General features: G+C 42.7%; 1 protein-coding gene across 11 annotated transcripts in view; it reads left to right on the top strand.

The window, feature by feature from the left end:
• The window catches only part of FGFR2 (fibroblast growth factor receptor 2), an 80167-nt gene that overhangs the window by 23999 nt on the left and 31556 nt on the right, over window positions 1-24612 (top strand). For all 11 annotated transcript variants that reach the window (XM_039709174.1, XM_039709175.1, XM_039709173.1 and 8 more), the window contains 2 exons: window positions 3197-3366; window positions 9359-9482. In XM_039709174.1, coding sequence (XP_039565108.1) covers window positions 3197-3366; window positions 9359-9482 — 294 coding nt within the window. The remainder of the gene's footprint in view (window positions 1-3196; window positions 3367-9358; window positions 9483-24612) is intronic.

The following is a 24612-nucleotide window of genomic DNA, read 5'->3' as shown; positions in this document are numbered from 1 at the left end:
AGGAGTTTGATGTGGTCACTTATGGCGCTCTATTGCCTGCTTGAGGTGCTTGTCAGGCAGGCTGGAATTGCCTACTTTTGTGTTTCTTTGTATTAGATAAGTCCAAATAAAAACTGAAGAGTCCTGAAGTGAAGTGGTCCCCTGGGCTTCCTAATTTCAATTTCACATGCAGGAGATTTGGCTGATTAGATGTAATGTCTGTGCAGTGTGGGTCAGCAGGATATTTTCTTCACTAATGAGAACTCTACGAGCATTCAGGAATTCCCACCCGTTCCCCTGCTGCTCTTTGCTGCTTCATGCTGGAGTCTGCCCTGTGGTTACTGTGAACTTTTAGCAGTGGTGCCTCCTACTCTGCCTGTCCTGGTGGCAGTGATGGGATGTGATGGAGGTGGCCCATGAGAGCAGTCAGCACCTGGTGGTGTCCACTCATTTACTGTGCTCATTGTCGGTTTTAGTGAAGCTCGGTGTTTTTCCTCTCAAGACAAATAGAAGCACTAAAAGGTGTTTTAGGTTATGATGATTTAATCTGTGAAGAAGAATGCTGTGTGTTAATCAGATCAATCACTGAATGAAAGCACAATTTGAGGGCAAGAGTGGTGGTTTGTGGATGTTGCTGCCTTTTCCTCTTTTCCTTGAACATGCTGAGGAGCTGCCAAATGTAGGATGTCTTGAAGCATTTTCAGATGGTGCTTTCCATATGTGATGTCTGAATGTTTTTCTCCAAGCTGACCTGTAATTTAGAAGCATTGCAGGTTATGCTGAAGGTTGGGTGAGGGGAAGCTTGCCAAACAAACCTTTCTCCCAGTCTGGGGTCTTTCCTTTCCCCTCCTGTGGGACAAAATGGAACCGCTTCTCTTCATTCCTGCCTGCATCTGCCTGGCCTCTTTTTTGCACCCATCTCTGTCAGAGATCTCCCTCTGTGCATTTGTTGTATTGGAGCTTTTCCAGGAGCAGGCTGTGGATGGAAAGGATAGTTATTTTCAAGAAAACCAGAGGATGGGCTGGACCATAACAGTACAAACTTGGCTGTGTGAAGCAGCTTTGGGGAGCTGCATCCTGACTGATTCCAGTGCCCTGGTCCCAGTCTGCAGCCTGATGGGAGCTTCCCAGAGCTTGCTCTTGCCGTGGGTGAGCTGTGGAGCTCGTGGCTCCAAGGCTGTGCTTGCCAGGGGCTGCATGTGGCTCTTTGTGCCCTGTACATGTGAGAGAGGTTTGTGTGATGGAAGTGGTGAGAAGTGACCGTGCTGGCTGCAGAGCTGCTGGGATGGCAGTACCCAGTTGGGGCTGAAGCAAACCCTCTGCTCTGGCTGGGGTGCTGATACAACTGGATTGGATGGTTGATTGTCTTTGACCTGCGCCAGTTTGCTTTGACTTTATGGGAGCTGCAAGTAGGGCCCAGCAGAGGTTGCCTTGTGGAAGACTTTTTAGCAGTCCAGGGAAAACAGCTTTTTAATCCCTCAGTACCAGCATGTAATTCTGCCTTTGCCTGGTGTACTTGTAATGTAATTTGGCCTTTGCGTGTAGCAGTTAATTCCTCTGGTTGGCTTTGTTTAAAGTCTTCTGTTGTTTTAATGTGATCCTGCTTTTAGCAAATAATGTTAACAGTGATTTTCCTTGCATCCCTAATTCACTTCAGTCTGCATAACAATTTCTTAGTGTTGCAGTTAAATTTTCAATAGTTACTTGATTTTCTATTTTGATTACATGCATAAATTTGCTTTGCTTTTCTACTTCATTAATTTTAACACTAATTGCCACTTCGGGCAAAAAAAAAAACCCAAACACTTATCGTTCATAGCATCATTATAGGACTTGCTTTTAGAATGTTTTCTTTATACTGAGAGAGACTTTGTTAAAGGATTTATTCCTGTATTTTCTGTCCAGCTGTATTTTTATTTATAGAGGGGGTGGGGGTAGCAGGATTTCTGAATTTGCACTGATTGTAAGAACTACTATAAATATTTGAGGAACGGAAGAATTTATTTATAGTGGAGTGTTGGCCTGCTAATGAAGGAAATGAAGCAGGGTTGAGAGAAATGGAGTTATTTTTCTGGACCCCCCTAGTCCTAAAAATTCCACACTAATCTGATTTGCTTCAGGAAAACTCCATTGTAAAAGAAATTAATGTTTCCTGCTATTAAATAGGTCTTGAATCTTTAACTTAAAAAAAAAAAAAACCAAAACAAAACAACCCTGTTATGGTGAGATGACTGAAGCAATGCCATGAAGTCTTTGAGAGATGTAGATAAAGCTGTGCAAGGATCAGGAGCATGGGATAACTTTGTCTTTGGGTCTATGACTCTAAGTTTACTTCTGTGAGGGTAAAAACACATGGGCAGTTGTAAATTTTGTTCTGCTGTGTTTTCTCTATTGGTACATGACAAACATGCTTCTCATGATGTTCAGTTGGGCACAGGCTGGGCCAGGACATGGCAAGGAGTGAGCGAGAGCCAGGAGAGCAATGTCAGGGTCTGGGAAAATGATCACCTCAGAAAATATGTGTTGAGAGAGAGGCACTCTCATTTTATGCCATGTTTTTGGATGTCACTGACCCTTTGGACTCCAGGAGCCTCATTAGTGTGGGAAACCCCTCCAAAATGATAAATGTTTTTTGCTGATCCACATTTACTCGTTTGGTTTCCTCTGCTTGTGTTAAGATTTCAGAAATATGTTCCATTTGTAAATACATTTCTGTGGTTTCTATGGCAGTAGCAGCACAGTTCACCTTGGCACCACACACTGCAGGCTTTAGCTGCTGTCAGACTGGGGGGTGTTTTCATCCCCTTCTCACAGAAGGGGAAAGGGGAAGGCTGATGCTTCCATGCATCTTCTGTCTTGGTCTGTCTGGCTTCAGAGCTGAGGGCAAAAAACTCTCAGTTTGAACCATCACAGTAACTCAGTTGAGGTCAAAATTATCTGATGAAAACCCGGTCCCTGTGTCTTACTTGATGTACGCAAAACAAAAGTTGTCAGTGGTTAATTACTGGAATTTTGTCACAAATTAAATACCCAGAGCGGCAGACTGAGCCATTTGCAAAACCCTGGCTGACACTGGCAGCAGCTGATCTCCAGCCGCGTGCTCTTTTTAAACCGTGCCTGAAACCGGTTCCTGCGGCTCTGAGCGCCGGCGGAAGGGGCTGGCGGGGGAGCTGACTTTCCAAGTGCTGATGTTTCTGCGTGTGTCCCTTTGGAACAGGGGCGCCTTACTGGACACACACGGACAAAATGGAGAAGAGGCTCCACGCCGTGCCGGCCGCCAACACCGTCAAGTTCCGCTGCCCTGCCATGGGCAACCCAACGCCGACCATGCGCTGGCTGAAGAACGGGAAGGAGTTCAAGCAGGAGCATCGCATTGGCGGCTACAAGGTAAGGGCTCACCACGGCATTTTGTAATTTCTCTTCTTGACCAAAGCTGTTAGGAAAAAAAAAAAGCCAACCAACCAACCCAAAGCCAGCCCTCCTCCTTCTCAAAAAAACAAAAATCTACCAAAAACTTGCTGAAGTCAACAGAAAATGTTTTAATGGCCTTGGATCAAACGTGGAAGCAAAAAGAGGTGGTTGTTTTCTTCTGGGGGAGGGCGGGTGGTTTCTTTGGCGGTTACTGAGCACTAATTATTTATTTTTTCTCTGAAATTCAAGCTTCTAGCCTAGCAGTGCAGCTAAGGATTATTTTTAGAGACGTATTTGGAAAACTAAAGACTGACTTAGCAAAGCAGATTAAGACTGTTTTGCTCTATTCATTTTTGGCTGCATTGTTAAAAACACGGCCATCCGCTTTGGTAAGTGTATGGCAGTTTAATAAAGGAAGCCTTGGAAGTCAGAAGTTATTATTTTCTATAGAGTTTATGGCCTGTGAAACTGAAATGGGAAGAAGAATTTGAGGGGAAAGTAACAGCAATTACTTGGAAGGGTTTGTTTGAATTTTAAATAGCTTCAGATTAGATGTCTTATTCTGAGTCGGTGGTTACTGATTAAGAGAGAGTTTTAGGGAGGCCAGCTTGCTCTGTGTGTTAGTGCACAGACCTTTAACCTCATGGTATCTGCCTAGGTCAGGTCAGAAGTCAGGATTCGGTCATCTGATCCCTCTCCTCCAAGGAACTGGGAATGCGTGACTTTGGTGGCAAATTGCTGTTCAGGCATTGCCATTTCTGACTTCCCTTCACCTCCTGTGTGGGTCTTCTCTCAGCGGTTTCCTCACGTCCCCGACACCTCGGCAGCTCCTCCCCCAGGAGGAGAAGTTTCTCAGGCAGTCCCCTTGTGTCAGGGTTGGAATTCCCATCCTGGAGCTTGTGCTGAGCTGCTCCCAGCAGTTTGCAGTGGTCGTTAGACACAAATGAACTGTCTTTGCTAGACAGAGCTCAATTCTGAGTGCTGAGGCTGCCCCAGTCCTGCACCACTGCCTTGCCCTCTGGTTGCAGTGGTTTTGGGGAGCTGCCTTGGTTGAGCCATTGCTTTGTCAGCTGTTGATTCAGGTCCTGCCCGGTGCAAAAAAATCTGTTTTCCAGTGCAGAGGAGGACAAGCCTCAGTCTCCTTTCCTCTCTAGCTGGATTTACTGGAGAAAGTGTCATTTTTTCCAACATTTGTGTTAGCAGAGAGCAGAGCCCAGAAAGTCTCCCCGCATGAGCACTAATTATCTAAGTAGACTTTTCCATCTATGTTTGCTTACACCATAAATTTCTGTTGCTTATGAGTGTACACCTGGCAACACCTTCTGCCTTTCATAACGCTGTGGAGTGTTAACGAATTGGCTCCCATTCAGTGATTTTTTGCCCTTCTCAGTCCTTTTTTAAAAACAAAAAAAAGCACCAATTAAGGAAAAAAAAAATCTCCAACTAAACTAATCCTGTCTTGGAAAATAATAGTAACTGCTCTGGTAGTAACCATGCTGTTATTTTGAACACTTTGCATCTGATGAAGGGGAAATGAAGATATCACTCTTGAAGACCATGAAGGAAAACGTGTGTTTAGAGAGGCAGGATGGAGATACCTGGTGTCTGCTTTGGGAGGGGGATCTTTGGTGGGGTAAATCAGCCTTGTGCTGGCACTGCTAGTGTTAGGGAGCTGGGTGAGATCATTTAGAGTTGTGCCCATTAAGTGGCACAAATTAAACTTTTGGTCATGTGTATTAAATGTATGCAATTTCCTAGGTATGTATGTACTCTGGGAAGGAACCACAGATGCCTGTTCCTAAAGCCAGCTGGATATGTGAAGTTGGTACCTCTAATTCTAAATCATAACTTCTTATATCTCTTTAGTCCAAAGGAAAAAAAGGGGCACACAGCTGAGGATTTCAGACTTTCTTGTTGCTCCTAAAGACATTGAATTTTAAATTATCTTGAAGGATTTACTTATCATTGTCAAATCAACCAAATCTATGTATATTCTAAATTCTGTCATTTTGAATAATCTTTGAAGATGAAAGCTTGCTCCCAGTGAATGGGTGTTGAAGAGTGAGGACTCCAGAGCTTTTTTTTTTTGAGCTGTGTCCTCATCCTGTTCGAGGGACACGATGAAGTCACTGTGGGCTCATGCAAAATTATACTAGAATAGAGAGAATTGTATTTTCTTGACATCACTATGCCAATGAACTTTTAATCAAGGAGTCCTCAGGAAGGACTGAGTCTATCAGTGTTGGTCTGTGTTTAACCAGGTATCACAGCAGCTCACGCTAAATCTTGCACTTTAGCTTGTCTTGAATCTGGGTGTTGCTCTCTGCAAGGCATTTTTGCTGTAAATATTCACAATATTTGTGATAGAATAGCTGGATCCAAACCTGACCATATCTGAGAGAAGAGACAAACATCCTGGTGAAGCCTTAAGGGACAAAGGGAAGGGAAAGAAAATGTAAAGTTTCCCAGTAATCCTTCAGCCACCTCTTTCCTGCTAAGAATGAGAAATCCCTTGGTGTATTGTTTTTATCAAAATCAGATAGTGGCCTGTAGCACTTTGTCCCTCGGACTGGGGAATGTCTTGAGTCAATTTGCACTCAGGCAGGCTAGCAGGAGGGTGTATGTTCTGGCCAAGATATCTTCCAGGGTGGAATTCCTGCATTGTGACTAATTCTGGGTGGTGAATTTCAAAATTGATCCTTTTATGATCTTTCAAGATATACCCAACCTCCTTAAAATAAAGAGAACAGGAATTATTGAATATCTAAATATTTTTTACTCTGATTTTTCAAAGTGATGATAACTCTTGTTTGTGCCTTTAGAGGCATTTGATATTTTCTTTGAGTTGATAATCTAAATCCTCTCTGAGACCAGGGGAGCCTTTTCTTTCCTGTACACCACCCAGAAAGCAAACTCACTTCTATCAGCTGTTACTGTTTAAGCATTAACACGTGTGTGTTTGCACCTATGCATTTGGATAAGCTTCATCACTGCAGTTGTCTTAAACACATTCAAATTCAGCCAGGTAAATACAGAGTAAGAAAATTTATGATTACAGGAACAACTGCACAAGCCTGTGGCCTTTGCTGGGGTGTTCTGTACGTGTTCTCTTCGTCTGAGCAGTACCTCTCACAGGCTGAACTCTGCTGCTTTTATGGACAATTGTATTTTCATTTCTAATCCTTCTTTCCTTTGAGATTAGTTTAAAATGGATCCATTTTTAGCTAAGTGACAACTTTTCATGACATTATCTCTCCAGTGAAGGCACACATTTAAAAACTGAACAGAACTGCCCACTGCTTTTTATGGGATACTCCAAAAACAAATAGTTTATATGAAAAATTCCTTGCCCTTTCCCAGTTCTCTGACCAATATTCCTCGGCATTTTGATTCCAGTTTGATCCCCACCTCTAAGCTATAACTAAAGAGTGCAGTTTGTATGCATTTGATACTGATAATTCAGTTTAAAAATTGAATCTTTTGGAGAGATTGTTTGGAGGGGTGATTTAAACCTTGATGGAAAGGATTTCCCCCTAATAAAGCTGTCAGTAATTTGCTAGAAGCGTCCATAACTAGTAAGGAAAACACCTGGAGTAAGGGATGTGGCATTTCACGTAAAAAGGCCACATTACCAAAGCCTGTGTTTCAAGCTGTGTGGGTGCAGGCATGTGGCTGGGCTGTTACATGTCTGAGAACGAAATGTTGAATTTGGAAATCTTCAGTGAGAGAAGAGGCTGCTCATCCCCAGCAAAGGGGGTTTTTCCTGGACTTTGCAATGCTGCACTTGTAGCTACAAAGCACTAAGCCAACAATCTCATTGGAACCAGAGCCCTGACATAAATCCAGTTGTCTGACAATGTGTCATAACTGCTTTGGACCTCTACAGCAGTTGTTTAGCTTAAACCAAAGTGGCTTAAGCTGTTGTTTTGCTATAAAGATATTATCTCTGCCCATGCAGTTACAAGAAGGGAAATTGCACAAATACTTTTTAATATTCCCATCCAGTATATCCACTTGTGGCTGTAAGTTAGTTATGTTTTCTTATTGAACATAAACAATTCCTTCTCTTTTCCTGTCAAATTAATTACCTGCAGCTTATTTACAATTTATATTTAAGTTTTGTGGAACTATGATCTGGTCTTCCTGTTTTACAGTCACATTGAATAAAAACTCTTGCTCTGGTTCTGAAAAGTGTGTTTTAACTTGTAATGGCAGAAAGTTCAGGCCACTTTGACCAAGTGTCCTTCAAAATAAATCACAAAGAAGTATTTAATACTCAAAATATGTAGCTGTTGTATTTGTTATTTACCAAGAGTTTGACAGCATTTCTTCCTCACCCAAACTTTGACTTTCAGAGCTGCTTAGCAGAACAAAGAGATGTTAAAATAACACTGATAAACTTTTTTGTAGTTCTATAAGCTTACCTATGACTTTTTGTGGAGAAAAATCAAGATATTTTGATGAAATCAATATAATTGTTTGACCATCAACATCAGGGGCTGAGGAGAGAAGCCTTAAGTTTGGGCTGGAGATTTTGAAGCTGTGTCACGCATTGCTCTGACATTTGCTTAGCATCTTCTCCTGCTGGAGTCTTGCCCACACTTTCTTTGCTTTTCAAAGTCCACATGGCCAGTCATTAGCTAAATATTATTAGTCCACAACTGAGCAATAAGAGACATATCCAGCTATTGAGATAATTACTAACTGGGGGAATTAGGAAAGCCAGGAGCTGCCTATAGAGAGAATTTCTCTTCCAAGCTTTGAACTGAAGGCATTTTTACCTCCAGCAAGTGCTCTTGGAGCTGGTATGTGGCCCTGTGCAGCTTTTCCTGCTGGATAAGGACCTACAAAATAGTCAGGCACGATGCAGGATTTCATAGCTATAGTTGTAATGATGTTTTAAGAATGTATGGTTACTGGAAGCGTCACTGAATGGTCCATAAATTTTTCTGGTGTACAGCACTGAATTACTGCTTTCCATTTGGCTGATTAAAATGACTGTAGCAGATTGTGTTTTATTCCATTTGCTGAAATATGTACTTTGCAGTTGAAGAATTGTACATTGCAGCTACAGAGAATGTTAAGCTTTCTGAGCACTTTGTCAAAAATGTAATGCTAAAACAAGGAATTAGTCCATAGCCAGCAAAAGGTCATTTTGGGAGCCAACTTCTGATGCAGGAAATATATGTGTGTACAGGATGGCTCTGTATCCTTCCAGTACTGGGCTGGATCCTATTTTCTGTGAGACCAAAGCCAGTGCTCCTTTGGAGTTCAAATAGGAACAGAATCAGTATCTTTAATAAATTCTGTCTGAGAGGGATTCTGTGAGATAAACGTATATCCTTATGCTCTGTTTCCATGAAGATTTTTTTCAGGCATTTTCCATGAGACAGCATGATTCTAGGATTAATTTCTTTCTTGGGATACCCCAGAGCAGCAGGAGTTCTGGGGGAGGAATCCGAAACATCGCCGCTCAGTTTCTCTAAAATGTGAGCTGTGTCACTGAGCTTTTAGGAAGGATGAAGACCTGGATGTGTAGGGGATCCTATCCATCCTGTGTTGCTGATGGGCATTTATTACCAGGTGGCTCTTTGGAGACAGATGGGGAATACCCTGAGGGTGTGCATTCACTTTAGAGTGGATTGAAAGGTAAAGCCCACTGAGACAACTGCTGCTAATTGGTGCCATCCTGCTCAGCCTGGGAGGACTGAGTGTGCACTGACATCTGCAGTGCTTGGAGCAGGGGCCAGGTAGATTTATAGCAGAGGGTGTGAAAGCTTTCACTCTGCAGCCACGCTGTCCTGGGTCAAGCATAAATCATTTCAGCATCCAGAGCTGTCAAACGAGAGCAGAAGAGGCTTCCAACTGGATTACACAAGGATAACTATTCAGGGAACAGTTCTTTTGGAAGGGGAGAGGGTAAAACTCTGCTTGAGAAGATCCCAACCTGTCTGGTTCCACCCCCCAGGTCCGTAACCAGCACTGGAGCCTCATCATGGAGAGCGTGGTGCCGTCGGACAAGGGCAACTACACGTGCATAGTGGAGAACCAGTACGGGTCCATCAACCACACCTACCACCTCGACGTGGTTGGTAAGTGAAGCTCTCATGGGCAGGACACTGTTTTTCACTAATGGCTTTCTCTATTAAAGCATTTGGAACTGAGCTGCTACATTCCGCGTTTATTTTGGAGATGATTTCACAGTACTCTAAAGATAAGATTTCACTGCACAGCCAATTGCTTCATAACTTTATATATTCATCTGTCTCACTCGTGCCTGTAGGATTAATCTACCCCTGCCTTGGCAAAAAGTGTAATATCCATGTGCAATATCCACCCACAAGTTTGCCATGACGACCAAATAATACATGCTGATGCAACCTTAATCATTAGTATTACAATTTAATTATTACTTGTATGATTGTACTAACACAGACTTTAATAACTGCAGTTATGAAAACTGTCAAGCAATCCTTTAGAGTCCTGTTATTATAGCTGAAATGATTTTTTTTTTAATGGAAAGCTAGATATTGACTAGCTAGAGCAGATCTGGAGCTTCAGGAAAGACAATTTGCATTCACAACAGTCTAAGAGAGTTCTGACTGGAGCCTGTTGGGTGGGCTCTGAGCAGTCCCCAAAACACAGATGATAAAAATTCGGAAGAAGTGTTTTACCTGAGGACAAATTCTAAACAGCTGTGTGAATTTTTAAGTAGTAGCAAAGCTGTGATTACTCAGGACTATTAAACACAGGCTTAATAATATTACCTTATTAATACCTAAATCCTGTTGACTTTAATAAGGCTTACAGATATTTATTTAAGTGGTTAGCTAAATTAGAGCTTGAAATCTCAGGATTAATTTCTGTTCACCTCTATTCTTTCTGATTAGCCTGGATGGGTGTGAGCAATTTTATTGACTCTGAAGGTATTGCTGTCCAAAATAACCAGTGTGGCTTTTCTTATAGGACCTTTAGGGACCAGAGCCATGGTTTCTGAAGTGTGTCTTGAATGGGCTTTGCTCTCTCCAGCTTTGTGAGGTGATCTGAGCATTACAACCTCTGTGAATAGAACTTTTGATCAATTGCTATTGAAAGCAAAAATTAATTTGATTATTGTATGCTATTTTTGGCTGGTGACAGACAACCCAACTCCATAGTTTCTTTGTGGAATATCTTACTGTAAGGACTTATAGGACTTAAAAGGTGACAAAATGGTAATTTCCCTAGTTCTTGATTGGTTTTACATGAGTAAAAATATATCCCTTGTGCATTGTTTTGGATGGTCTTTATAAGTAGTGTCTTGCATCTGAGGCCACCTAAATCTGCAGAAACACCCAAATCCAAGAAAAAACAAAGTGCCAGCTTCTGGGGTAGCATGAAAGGAAAACATTCCCTGTAAAAATGCCAAGGAGAGCTAGCCTTTGTGGAGCAGGGAAAGATCACTTTGGGATGAGAATGCCATCAGACCAAAGCCCCACCACCCGCCCTCATCCTTCAGAGCCTGTGAACCACCCAGCTCACCTGTACTCGAGTTTGGGCAGCCAGCACTGAAAGCAGTGAGGATTTTCATGGCCTTGGCAATATTTTGTCTCAGAGTGAGCTCTGGGTATGGTTGAGGTGAGCTGGCAAAGCCATTTTTTGTTTGAACACTTGTTTAAACAGAATTTATGGAGGGTGCAGCCACAACGGCTGCCAGGGATGGGTGTCAGTTGTTGTGGTGAGCTGTGTTCTGCATGGTGTGGTCCTCTGCTGGCCACCTCACCCAGGGCTTAGGCTGCCTGCAGGGGCTTGCCAGGCTCTAAAAACCTTTCCTTGATGAAATGAAACTGGTTAAAAATTCCCCTTCTCTACCCCCTCTTCGTTTTCCTGTCCCAGCCTAGTGTGTTTCATGTTGACCATAAATTTCTTAACCCATTTTTTTTTCCTAGCAAATGTGTTCATGGATGATGCAGTCACTTGAGCAAATATTTGTTAGAAGCCCTCTCACCTCCTCTCCTGCTTTGAGCTTTTTGAATGTCTTGCATTGAGGAATATTTTGCAGAAGTTTATTTTTCCTGGCAGTAAATTATAGTGACCTGCATGAATGAATGGAATGGTAGTAAGGATTATGTCATTTATTTAAATGTCTAGTCCTTTCCTATAGAGAGGCAGGAAAGTAAATAATGAGGTTTTCAAAAGTGATGAGAGGTTTGGGGTGCTGGGTACCCAGCTGATGGCACTCAGAGGACCCTGCTTGTGTCCTGTAAGAAATGAAAATAGAAGTCCAAAAATTATTTTTGTAAGTCACTCCTCCGTTTTGGAGTCCTGCATACTTAGTAATTTCACCACTCTTTTTTTTAAAATTTCATTTGGTGGGTTCAAAGATATAATTGTGAGTCTGTTTGAAAACCTGTGCATGGGAATGTGCACCTTGGGTTGAGTTTAGTGTGAATCTCTCAAGAGATTGGGATTTTAACCTAAAGGGGGGTTGATGTTGGAATTCTCAGCCATTCCTGTGTGGCTGGAGGCTTGCAGTAATTGTGGAGTATAAAATTGCTGAAGCAGTAAATTAAGATTGGCCAGAAGGGGAAACTCTGACAGTTTTTCTAGTTGAGACAGTCCTACAGAGTTAACTTTATGCCCTTTTTTCTGTTTTCATATGAATTTTCAGTTCCCTTTTTCTGTTTTAATATGAATTTTCAGTTCCCACAGGGTTGTGGAGAGTTATGAATGTTTGTTTAGAGGCAATTGCCTACGTAGACTGCATCTTACGAACTTCAGCTCGTAATTTTAGGTAGAGTTCTGTGTAGAAAACTGTCAGTTGAAAGCCTCTGAAATTACTTTTCCTATATGGTTTAACTGGTTCCAGAGCTGATTAAGTGTAAGTAATAGCAAATGGTATTAAACATGGTAACATATTACACTAACATGAGCATCTGACTATATGGTGTAATGTAGAGAACCCTCTGATTATGTCACAGAGTTGGGAGGTATCCCAGCAAAAATCGTGCCAAATAGTGACACAATGCTAGTTAGGAATATGCCAATAACTTTCCAAACCTTGAACTCTTTTGACAATTAAAAGCCTGGAGCCAGCAGGGCTGAGAAGTTTTCAGTCAGAATGTAGGTGTGAAGTATTCTCATTTTTACCTTGTAATTACTTGCAAGAACTCTTAAGAGTCAGCTCAGATGGTCTTGTTCAAATTTACAGACCTGGCAAAACCCTTGCACTGATTTTTTTTTTTTCTTACAGTGGGAGTAGAAAATACAGAAGGGAAAAAAAAAAAGCAGCAAATTCATTGGCAGCCTCTCTGTTGCACAGGATTCTTGTGCACAGTGACTGTGTTAGCAGGGAATGGCCCATTCAAGTTGGCCAGGATGTTCTGTGCTGGACAAAGTTATTCTTTGAATGTTTGGGATACCCCAGTCAATGGCCTTTTCCTTCCTTCACCATTTCCAAGTGGGGATTGAAGCAGGGCTTTGCTCAGGGACTCAGATGTGTTTGCAGTAGTGGCAAATGGTGGTGACACAAAACTCCACCAGGATGCTGTGAAAGGGAGACGAGTCGATTCTGGCTTTTTATTAGAGTAGTACACAGAGGCTTCAATTAATATTGGATACTTATTGTCCAGGGCAACATGCCAGCACACAGGAATTGCTTACAACAGGAATACAGCAAGGCCAGGAGAGGGAAATGTCACTGTCCATTTTAGAGATGAAAACCCGAGCTGTGGAGTGATGAAATTTCTTGCCCTGGGTCACACAGGAAGCTGGTGACAGAGCCAAGAAGCAAAGCTGGTCTTTGAATCCTAATCCAGTACCTTAATTAAAAGAACGTTCTTTCCCTTGTATAGCTTAGCCCATTAGCTGTTTTTTACATGCAGCTGAAGTGCCTTTTCTCCTCCTTTGTATTTAACAGTAGGTAGAAACTTGGGTTTTTATGGCAAGCTGACAAATAGACTAACTCCATTCTCAGTACACATATATAAAGTCGTGCAGTCTTGAGGGAGAAGGAATGAAAACGATGTGGTTTTCACTCATGAGTTGTATTGTAGTGAATCCTGGTTGTAGGAAGCAACGTGGGAATGCAGCCACTGAGACTTGTATATAATTAGATCACTCTTGGATGGCAATTATTGCTGGAGTACAATTTCAGCAGCAGCACTTCTGTTTGAGAATGGAGGAGCTAATTGAATTTGGGTTTTAACGGCAAAAGAAAAAAAAGGTTACTCTTTGAGCAGTCCTGCTCCAGGTAGCCATTTCTGCCCTATTTAATGTTGTCATCCAGGGAGACAAAAGATGGTTTGGTTTCAGGTGAAATTTTGCCACGTTATCTCATTTACTGGGATTTATAAGCAGCTGCTATAGCACAACACCTCTACGAAGAATATGTGATTACCCTGCTGTTTGCTATAAAAATGAATATATTTCTGCAAATATATTTTTTCTAAAGAAGCCCTTTTTCAACCAGGCTAGGAGTACTTTAAACAGTTCCTAATTTGCCTAATAGCCATGCCTTTGGCTCTCTTTGCTGAGGAGGGAGCTCCAGGGGTGGCAGAGCACCACGCAGCTGTCCCTTAACAGTAATTCATATTTTCATATAAAACCAGTGTGAGAGTAACTTCTCACCCAGAAAGCACTTTAAATGACTCTTAGTTTAAAGCTTGTGCCTCAGAAATCTCATGTATGAGTGATTTTACTGATGGCTGTGCAGAAAAACACTTTTATTCTGAACTCTTGGTGGTTTTACAGGATATATTTTAGGATATTATAAGATACCCTATTTGCTATAGGATAAATTTTGTTCTTGTTTTTTTTTATGGCACACTGTTAAAAATCTTACTAAAATGGAATCGACATTTTGCTATTGGTACTTCACTGTTTATGTTTCCCTTCGTTTAGACAGAAGGAAAAACTTCTGGTTTTGCTTCTAGTTGAGTTTTATTTTTGGGCTTTCATGTGCTCTCCCAGTCTCTAGCTGCGAACATGGCATGAGCACTTTTTTTTTTTAAAGACATGTTTCCATTTTGTCATTCCCAAATTCATAAAAACATATGGATTGTTGTTTGCCTTTTGCTGAGGCTTGTTGAAATAAAGTTCAGAATTAGTTTGACTCAAGTACAGTTCTCCCCTTAATTTCCAAAGATTGTTTTTAGGACTCGGGTTACATACGAAAAAAGGAACTGACACCAACTCAATAACATGCCTTGGGTGTTGCATCATTAATGTCTGGCAGGAGTTAAGGGCAGGTATTACAACCAAGCCTAAACTTGCATTTCTGGCAGATGTTCCTGTAGTTGTTGACTGGCTCTTTACAAGGACAAGCTTTGGCTTGATGTCTTCACCCCGGCGCTCGCGGCGCGGGGCAAGACGAGGCAGGGACAGAAAGCGCGAAGGAATCCAGGCTGGTGCCTGCCCTCAGGTATCTGCTTAGGCTGAGAGGGAAGATGCTTTTATTTAATGTGCTGATAAGCCCAGAGTGTGGACTTTACACCTGGCACCAGGCTTTTGGCAAGGTGTGTGCATGGCAGGAGGAATCACGCAAATTGTTTAGCGCTGGGGGCTGTGTGGTTTGCTCCTGAAAACAAAGCCCACACTGTGATGGTTCAGCTCAGGCAAAATGAAAGCTTATGGGCTCCCCCCTCCACTTCCTTAATAAGGTAAAAATATTCCAACCCTGTAGTTTTATAGTGTTAAAGCTTCTGATTTCATTGGAGTAGTCTGGCTAAATTACATTTTATGGACAAATACTGGTGTCATTACTTCATCTGCTGGGTGAACAGTGAATTTGTCATGTTTGGAATGCTTCCTGCAGAGTCTGCTGGGGAGGACTGGTCTCCCTGTCCCACTTTCTATCTTATTACAGCCCCAAGGCAGTTATTTCTCTTTCTTTTGATGAGTGATGAACAGGATATTGTTTCAGCTCTGTTATTATAATTTTTAATCATGCCTTCTAATTTGTGTTGTATCCTACTTGTGGAAGTGCAAGTAGGAATTTGCAGGAGTTGTCTGAAGATGCAAACACAGGACCGTTGCCTTGTTAATGTGTAATTGGCATATGTCAAAAGTCATATCTGTGCTTAATAAGAGGAACTTTCTGACCTGATCCAGGCTTTTCTCACAGCTTTATTAGTGAAAAAAATGGAAGTGTAATTGACAGTAAATTGGTAAAGCTATGTCTTAAAAATATAGAAAAAACCCCAAGCTAAAAAAATGATTATAAATATAGAAAAGTTGTAAATGAGCTGTGATACAGGTTGGATGATGACATATGGAAGACAAGCACAAGGTTTACAATCTAGGAGAAAAACAAAATTAAGGGTTACCAATGTGAGAAAGGTGAGAGGGCAAGGAATCTGGCAGTAGAAAAGCACAGAAAAATCAGTAACATGTAAAATTCTGTGTCTAATAAAGAAAAAGGCCTCACTTAGAACATGAGTGTTGGCCTCCTCTCCTCTCTCTGCTGTGCAGACCACTGTGTGACCTGACATCCAGAGGTGGCTGTGATTTACAGCTTTTGAGGCTTTCAAGCCATTATGTCATCTTTGGATTGCTACCGTTCCTGTGGTGCAGCTTCCACAGCTGGTGTTCCATTTAAACATAAATGGCACATAAAAAAAATCAGAGTTTGGTAAACATATTTGAATATTGAACTGGTCTGTAAATTTAAAATGCTGAGTTTATTTTTTTCAGATTGCTCTTTGAAAGGTAGCATGAATATGTTGAAATGGTTGACTTTTCATGAAAGTAAAACTGATACTCTCAGAACATTAGCAAAGGGAAGAACCCAACATGACAGGGTATTAGTTGGAATAAAGTAATCTAACATTTTTACAAGATGCTCATAAAAGTCTAAAATTACATGTACTTTTAGGGGGTTTTTAATCACCACCACAAATAAGGTGATTAAAGCATCAGTTGTTTTGTGTATTCTGCACCTATAAGTGAATCTCCATGCATTCCTTAGTGTTTATACCTGCAGCACCGTTTCTGCTATTCAGTTGGATTATGTGCATTACCAAGCAACATCATTTCATTGCAGCAGTTGCTTTCCTTTGGTATTTGTGCACCCAGGGTATTTATGAGCATACCCATGTCTATATTTAAGTGAATATCCCAGCAAATGGGTTTTACTGCCCCAACTGCTCTTCAGTGCATTTTCTCAGAGAGCAGCTCTGCTGCTCAGCCAGAGGCTGTTGGTGGTGCTTCTGTCCCTTCTTCCCAGGAAGCTGTCCATTTTTGCAGAAAGGCAGGAAAATGGGGGTGCAGGAATGGTGTGGATTATCCCCAACAGGCAACCAAGCCCCACACAACTCTTACTTCTCACCATGGGATGGGGGAGAGATTCAGAAGGGCAGAACTGAGGACTCATGGATGGGGAAGAGAATCAGAAGGGCAGAACTGAGGACTCATGGCTTGAGATAAGAACAGTTTAATAATTTAAATATAATGGTAATAATGAAAAAGAAAATAAGGAAAAGAGAAATAAAACTCAAGAAAGTCAAATGATGCAAATGAAAAACTGTTGCTCACCACTGACTGACCAGTGCTCAGCCAGTCCCTGAGTGGCTCCTGGCCAGCTTTCCCCACAATTTATACACTGAGTATTTGGTCTGGAATATCTCTTTGGTCAGCTGGGGTCAGCTCTCCTGGCTGTGTCCCCCCCAGCTCCTTGTGCCCCCCAGTTATCCCCCTTGGCAGGGCAGCACGAGGAGCTTGACTGAGAGTGAGAGCTGCTCAGCAACCACCAAACCATCAGTATGTTCTCAATATTATCCTCATCTTTAATCCAGACAGGGCACTGTACCAGTGCTAGGAAGAAAATTACCTACCCCAGGCAGAACCAGGACAAGAGCTGTGGAAAGTTAATAAATCAGCTTTGTATTTCTGGAGCACCAAGTTTGTATCCAAGCCTGGCCAGCCTATGAACCCTGTGGCATCTTGTGAAATTTACTTGGATTTACCCAAATTACTGGAAATAAAATGACAAATATGTATAATCGGGGTCTTCCCATGAGCAGTTTTCAGCATCTGGCCCAGCTTTCACAACAGTGGACTGTGTGTTGCAGAAGGGAATGTGGTGCTGATGGAGGGACGTCTCCAAACTTCACCAGCAGGGAAGGGAAGCCCAAAGGGCTCAGTGAGGGCTGACACAGACATGTCATGAGGCTGAGCCAGGACTGTCCAGCTCTGAAATTCTGGGTGCTGGAGCTTCTTTTCTGCCCTGCACAGTTGGTATGGTCAGTCAGCTGCCGGTTGGCTGTGTCTGGCAGGGAGCTGGGGAAGGGTGAATTCCACAGTGCTTCCAATAATTTCACACCTGCATTGCTCAATAGAGCAAGTGTGCTGTGTAAGGAAAGGGGGGAGAAGTGCAGAAATGTAAGGAGTGCCTTTAAAGCTTTACATAATCTTTTCCATTTTACTTTAAAGGCAGAGCTGTTTTCAGGCAAGGAAATTTGGCAGATGAGAAATCTGTGGTTGGGTCACAATACCAGCAGAAATAATAACTCCCCCCGTGTGCTTTATGGCATCACTGGGTGCACTGGTGAGCTAAAGCCACTGCAGCTGGGAGAGGACATCATCCCTGTGGGAGGGATGCAGTTTGCCAGGCATGCAGTAAACCTTTGGCAGAGCCTACTGGAGAGCCCATTCCAGTGATGCTGGACCCAGCATTGTCTCTGGTTATTATACAGCAGCTGAGTGCTGGGAGCTGTGCACAGTACAAAGGATGATATCTCTGGGTGTAAAAATTAATGCAGTCTCTGGGAACAGCCAGAACAATAAAATTTTACCACTTGTCTGTGAGAAGTCACAAGCTGTTTTTCATATTCTCTTGTAGCCTTTTTCTTTTAGGGTACCCTGAAAAGAATATCAATGAAAATTGTAGCCTCTCATTGTTCTGTTTGCCATAATTTTTTCACACTAAAATAAGGCCTCTCCACCCTTTGTTCAGACATGTATGAAGCATTTGCTTATGCATGCACTATGTGAGGGACACTGCAAGGGAGCTCCAAGATTAGTGTTGTACAACTCTTGCTGCTACGACTTTTTCTGCTCCTTGGGGCTGATGGAGCCCACGCTGTCAGCCTGACAATAGGGCTTTGCTTTTAAGGACAAACTGGTCTTAAAACCCTGTTGATAATTTCATGTTTTAAAACAAGAGCATTCATGTTTCCTGCCGTAGCCTAAGGCCCTGTCTCTTTTAACCCTCAGATATACGTGTGATTTGAAAGGATATCTTTATGTAGTTCTGCTGATTTTTTTTTTTTTGGTACTGTTTTCATTGACAGCAGTGGGCTTTCTATCAAGCCAAATAGGTCAGTCTTGCTGTCTCTTCCCCACCTTGCTGCCCTGTGAGGAAGAGGTGTACAGGTGTGCAGAGATGGATTTTTTTAGCTAAAATGCAGATAGGACACAGAGCTGAAGCTCTGCTGTAGAGCTATCCAAGGAGACAGATGGGATAACATCAGTGGGAGCTTCACCTGCTTGGGAAACAGTGCCATTACTTAAAATTAGAGGTGAAGGTGGTGAAGCCAAGGACAAAGAGTTTGAGCACACCTGCTTAACGTCTGTAAAGATTTTTAAAAGCCATTCCCTTTTACTTGGCTGGCCTCGGTGAGTAGAAGGGCTTGAGTGTCTCAAGGAGGGTGGATGGCAGAGCAGAGGCTTTGCTATGGGTTCTGCTTTGAAATATGTGACAGAACTTTAATCTTTAGTATTAGAATTTTTTAATAATGTTCAAATGTTTAACTTCTTGTGGCTTTTTGTGTCACTGAAAGTAAATTCAGTGACAGCAGGGATATGTGGAGTCTGGTTCCCTGCTGTCTCTCTTCGTGCTGACTGCTGGTACTGCCCAAAAACCAGAGCAGAGCTGGGGGCTGAGGCCCAGAGTGAGACACAAAGCAGCAAGAAGTGCCCCAAATTTGTGTAAAGGGCTTCTAAATTAAAGGACAAGGGGATCTTAGGTAATGGTGATGGAGGTTGGCCCCAGGTCCCTGTGCCAGGTTCACTGCACCTCCAGCTGCAGCGATGCCCCTTTGAGCTTTGGCCACCAAAATTATTTCTTCAAGTAGTGTTGGGCCAGTAGGAAGTGCTGCACGTGGAGACTCCTGGAGACTCCTGCTGTACTGGAATATGGAGTAGGATGAGCCATTTATTGGCTAATACCTGTTGGTTAAAAGATGCCAAAATTTGTAATGTGTGATATCATCAGTACTGTAGTGCTGGTCTGATCCATAAGCTGTTCTGCAAGTCTGCCTGAGAGGCTCCTGTTCTTTATCAAGTGTTCTTGCCAGGGATGGTCTTTATCTCTTACTGTTTTATGACAGTGATGTTAATCCTTCCAGCCTTCAAGCATCTTGTGATTTTGCAGAGTTTAGGAAGAGAGCATCATCCCTAACTTTCTGTGCTCTCTACCTTGGCGTGTGTAAATTACCCAGGCAGTGATGATTGGAGGGGTTTGTCTGTGTGTCTGTTTAAATGGAACATGACAGTTGAGCAGCACTTCTGGCTGTAAACAACACACAGTGCCTCATCTTGTGCAGAGAGAAACCCAAAGTGACGTGCAGCTGGTGGAGCCTGCTCAGCTCCTGGCCCATGGATGTCTGGTGCGTGACATTAATTAGCAGAGGTGTTCTGCCTGCACCTGCTTGGTTCTTTCTGATCTCAAAAGAGCAGCCATCACTCAGCCTGTCTCCTGCACACCACGGAGCAAACAGTGGAGTCAGGAGTGTTCTGCTTCCAGGATTTCAGAGAGCACAGGTACCCCTAAGCAATGGATTTGTGCTGGGGAGAGGCGGCAGAGGTTTGGCTTGGCCCATGTGCAGAGAGCTGCCTTGAAGGAGGAAATTGCTGTGGGGGCTGGCAGCTCTTTGGTTGGACCCCTCCTACACCTCTCCAGCTCACGGTGTGGAGTGCAAGTGTGGTTCCAAACGGGGTCCAGTGTATGAACTCGGATGATGCTGGATTTGGAGAAACCCAAGTTGCAATTCCTCATTCTGGAGTTGCTCCTGGAACTCACCTCAGAAAGGCTCTCTGATTCAGAGAACAATGATTAATCCAGCCTCTGAGTGCTTGTGAATGGATTTGCAGTTAGTGTAGGTGGGATCTTTCATGAAGGATGGCAATCCTTGTGTTTCTCCTTGCTGAATGCAAACTGGTTCCTTTGCATTCAGGATAGAAACCTGAAAGTCACCGTTCACTGAACAGCAAGGGTTTAATAAACCTATAATCTTTCTTTTAGCCCAAATAGATGCTGATCAGGCACTGATATCCTGTGGCTGGCCCCTTGGCTTTAGTAAATGCTCCAATCCTGTAGCAGGTACCCACATCACCAAAACCAGCATCAGAGCCAGCAGTAACAGCACCTACATGTACAGTCTCACCAGGGATGTCAAAAAAGGAGCACAGAGACAGAGTGGCTTGCACAGATGGAGGGAGTTGTTCCCTCAGACTGAGGCTGAAATGGTCACTAGGGCCACTTCTGAGAGTAAATCATGTTTTAGCTTTGAGGTGTTATGGGGTGCACTGTGGGAAGCTGGTTTCATCTTCCTGCCTTCAGTGGTTAAGTCACATGAAAAGTTACCATGGAAATGCCCTTCCTGATGGAGCAGTTTTGGTAATCCCATGGGTAATGTTGGATGAGGGCACCAGGAGAGGGCTCTGGGTGTCCCAGAGATGGGTGGCACTTCAGTGGAAATGGTGGGAAAGTGCTGCTTGTTGGTGAAGGTGAAGCACAGGGCAGGGGTAGGAATGTTTCAGTCCAAGCCTGCAATGAAAAGGCTGTGGTTAATTTTTTTAAGGCTTGCAACTCAATCTTGGAAGTTTACAGTGTGAAGCCAAAGCCAATGCAAGAGGCTGTGATTACAGTCTGGCCTAAAATGCTGGAGGATGCTTTTGAGACCCATAATTTACAGCATAATTAGCATCTTCCAAAGCAACAGATGTTGCAGCATCTGAGAGAAGGTGGCTGGGAGTGAATAGTGTTTTATCCAAACAGGGTCCAGGCTGCTGCTGAGTGTTTCCCAGGCTTGGAGTCAGGCAAAATAAGCAACTAGAGCTGAGGGTGCTGTGCTGACCAGGGCAAGGGAAGAAGAGGGTATGGCAGGTCTGTGTTTTCAGTGGCAGCTGGAACTACTTCATTTCTCATTTAGTGCTGACTGAATGCACAGAACCTCTACCAGGGGCTATTGATCCAGAACTGGTGCTCAGAGGCATCATTTGAGGGATCCCTCTGTAGCTGCTCAGTGGCAGCCATCAAGATGAGTTCTTAGAAGTCAGTAACATTTCAAAACTGTGATTGAAGGCTGTGATAAATGTGTCTAGCTAAAAATTAGGTAATTTTTTTCCTCCCTCACTTCCCCCCTTAATTGAGGATCTCTCCATTGTCCCCAGAACTCATGCTTGGTCTTGCATTTGCTATTAAGCTTTTATTTTTCTAGCCCACACTCGAATCCCACATTTGCAAGGAGAGGAAACAAGCACATTCAAAAGCAGAAAATAAGAGTAGTTTTCATTTTCTTTTTCTCAATGAATCGGATGCCTTATGCAAAGCCCATTGAATTCCCTGTGAGTTTTCCCCCTGACTTCAATGGGCTTTGGTTCTGGCTTTTAGCTCCCCTGAAAGGTCCTGAACTATCTGTGCTGGGGTGACAAGGAGGCTTGGAGAGACAATTCCCAGAGCTCTTCTCAGCCCCTGGCACAGCCAGGTTGCTAAGGAGACTTGGCCTGGCCGAGGTCCTGGAGCTCCCCCCTTCCGGGGCTATTGTCTGCTGTCCCTGCCAAGGCTCTCTGGTGGCAGCAGTGCCACTCTCTCAGCCACAATCCCTCTCCACTGGCCTCTGGCAGCAGCAATTCCTGCCCTGCATCTCCCCTGCTTGGCCAGCAGCCTCCCTTCCCATGGCTGCTCCATCTCCATCCTGCTCCAGGGCTGCAGGGATGGGCTGGTGTCTGCTGCTCTCCCTTGGCTCTGAGGGCTGGGGTTTGGCCCCTGTCACCCACCTCCACACCCCAGCATCTTCACCTCCTACGGTTGCATCACTTTCTTCTTTCTCTCCTCTCTCCTTTTCCCTGGCCAGCCAAAAAAACCAAAAAAACAAAAACAGAAACAAAAAAAAAAAAAAAAGAAAAAACAGGCAATAAAGGGAAGTGATGAATCCCCTTTTGTAGGAATCCTCTGTTCAGGGGCTTAAATTCCATAAGGAGACAGTTCTCAAGATTCCTTGTGAAGTGTGTAGGCTCCAATAGTCATTTCCAGTAGCAGGACAGCCTCCCACCATCTCTAGGGGTCCTGCAGTGCTTGGCACTTCCTGGGGAGCTCCTTCCTTTTTTTAAATTTTTTTTAAATTTTTTTTTTTATTGTTGTTGTTGTTTTTTGGAACCTGCAGTTTTCCAGCTTTCCTGGATTCTTTGTAGCTTTATCTCTTGGAGGGAGGTATTTTGAAGTTTTAACATTAACAGGCTAAATGACAGCTTCCTCTAAGCCTTTTGGGCAAGGTCTCTTTGTCAGTCATCCCTTCAGATAGCAACTCTGTTTGTCTACAGATAAGTGAGCAGAAATGCTCAAGCCCTGGGCACTTTTATGGTGGTGTAAAATTTAGGTGCTTGTGGCCTTGAATCGGATATATCTCATGTGAGCAGTCATTTTGACTCGGTTTTGTAGATAACTAATTCCTCAGATGGGGATGATTGTTTTGTATCTAGACTGCAGCTGCTATCTTGTCTCTTATGGTGGGATCCAGCACAAAGCATGTTGGGGGTGTTTTTCTGTATTATAGCATATGTTTTTGACTTGATTTTATAACAAATTGTGTCATCAGTGAGATTGTAACACTGAAATGTCAGTGTTCAGGCAGCATATATTTATTTCTCAAGGTGTTTCTTCAATATTAATGAACAAGACGAATAGTGAAATTGGGCTCCAGAGCTATGAGATTTGTTGCCAGCTTGTTTTGTATGAAAATATTGTTTAAATAACTAGAGATGTATATGATCATGATGTTTTAGTGATGATCCTGATTATAATTATTAAGTAATAATAATATCACTTTCAGCAGCCTTAAAGATTTTTCTAAAGGGAACTTTGATTCCTTTGCTGGTGTTCAGTAAAAAGGAACACACTGTTTCCATCTAATATTAGTGCAGCTAGCTGTTTGAGTGATGATATCTGCTTACAAATGTACAGCTTGTATTTTAAATGCTGAATAGTGATGTGAGATTTATGAACATGGCTTTGACAGTACCTGTGCTTAACAGAGCCCTTAGATGTGTGTGGGTTTGCAGAGTAGTAGGATAACTTCAGGATGTTTTTGGATAACGTCCTGAAATGAGTCTTTCCAGGAAAAGGTGCTGTACAAAATTAAGCTTGGTCTTTGGCAATTAGTGCAAGTTTCTTTGTAGCTATTTTCCCCAATTCTGAGTGTATTTTGTAGGCTCTTTGGACCCCAGGTTTGCCATGAAGCTTGCTGGATTTGCATGGTGATGGTTTTGTTTGCCTGTGTGGGGACAGGACAATTCCCCTGTGCTGAAGTGGAGGAGCTGGTGAACACTGATCCATGTGTGGGAGGGCAACAAAAGTTTATTTTTAACACATTTGCCTTTAGAGAAGAAATTTCACAAGCAGCCATACATATATACTCATCCATATGCCCACACTTTTTAAAAATGAAATTGGGGGCCAAGAGTGTGGGAACTCTGCTTTTACTCCTTTGCTTTGCCCCCTCTTTTTTGGTAGAGGAAATGCTTGACAGTCATCAATAAAAGATTAAATCATTGATGGCTATCAGGATAAACTAAACACATCTCGTGTGTGGATGCTGGCATAGTAGGAACTTTTCCAAGATGTTTCAGGCCTCATTCTCTGGTTTGTTAAAGGGCAGAGAATAAGGTCACAAAGGAAATCAAACCCTGATGTGGAGAAATGAAACATGAGGCCTACTGACTTCTAAAAAACATTTTAAATAACATTCTCTAAGGTTTCATTTTATACTGAAGGCAGCTGTAATAAGTTTTGGAAGATGGTGTAAGGTTTCTATTAAAGGGAGATTTTTGCTTGCTGGTTTTGTACCCAAATGAAAGAATGAGGGAGATGGAATTAGAGCTTATTTAGTATAAGGTGAGAAACTAAAAGTTCTCTCCAGAACCGTAAAATAATAATTTATATGTTCTACTGCAATTTACAAATTAAAAAATATGAAACTGTTCCTAGATCTTCGAAAATGACACACATAGCCATGGAATAATTTA

Source organism: Passer montanus, unplaced genomic scaffold (assembly GCF_014805655.1).
Source record: "Passer montanus isolate IOZ18808 unplaced genomic scaffold, ASM1480565v1 scaffold21, whole genome shotgun sequence".
Classification (NCBI taxonomy): Eukaryota; Metazoa; Chordata; class Aves; order Passeriformes; family Passeridae; genus Passer; species Passer montanus.
This window is presented reverse-complemented; position numbering and strand designations above follow the sequence as displayed.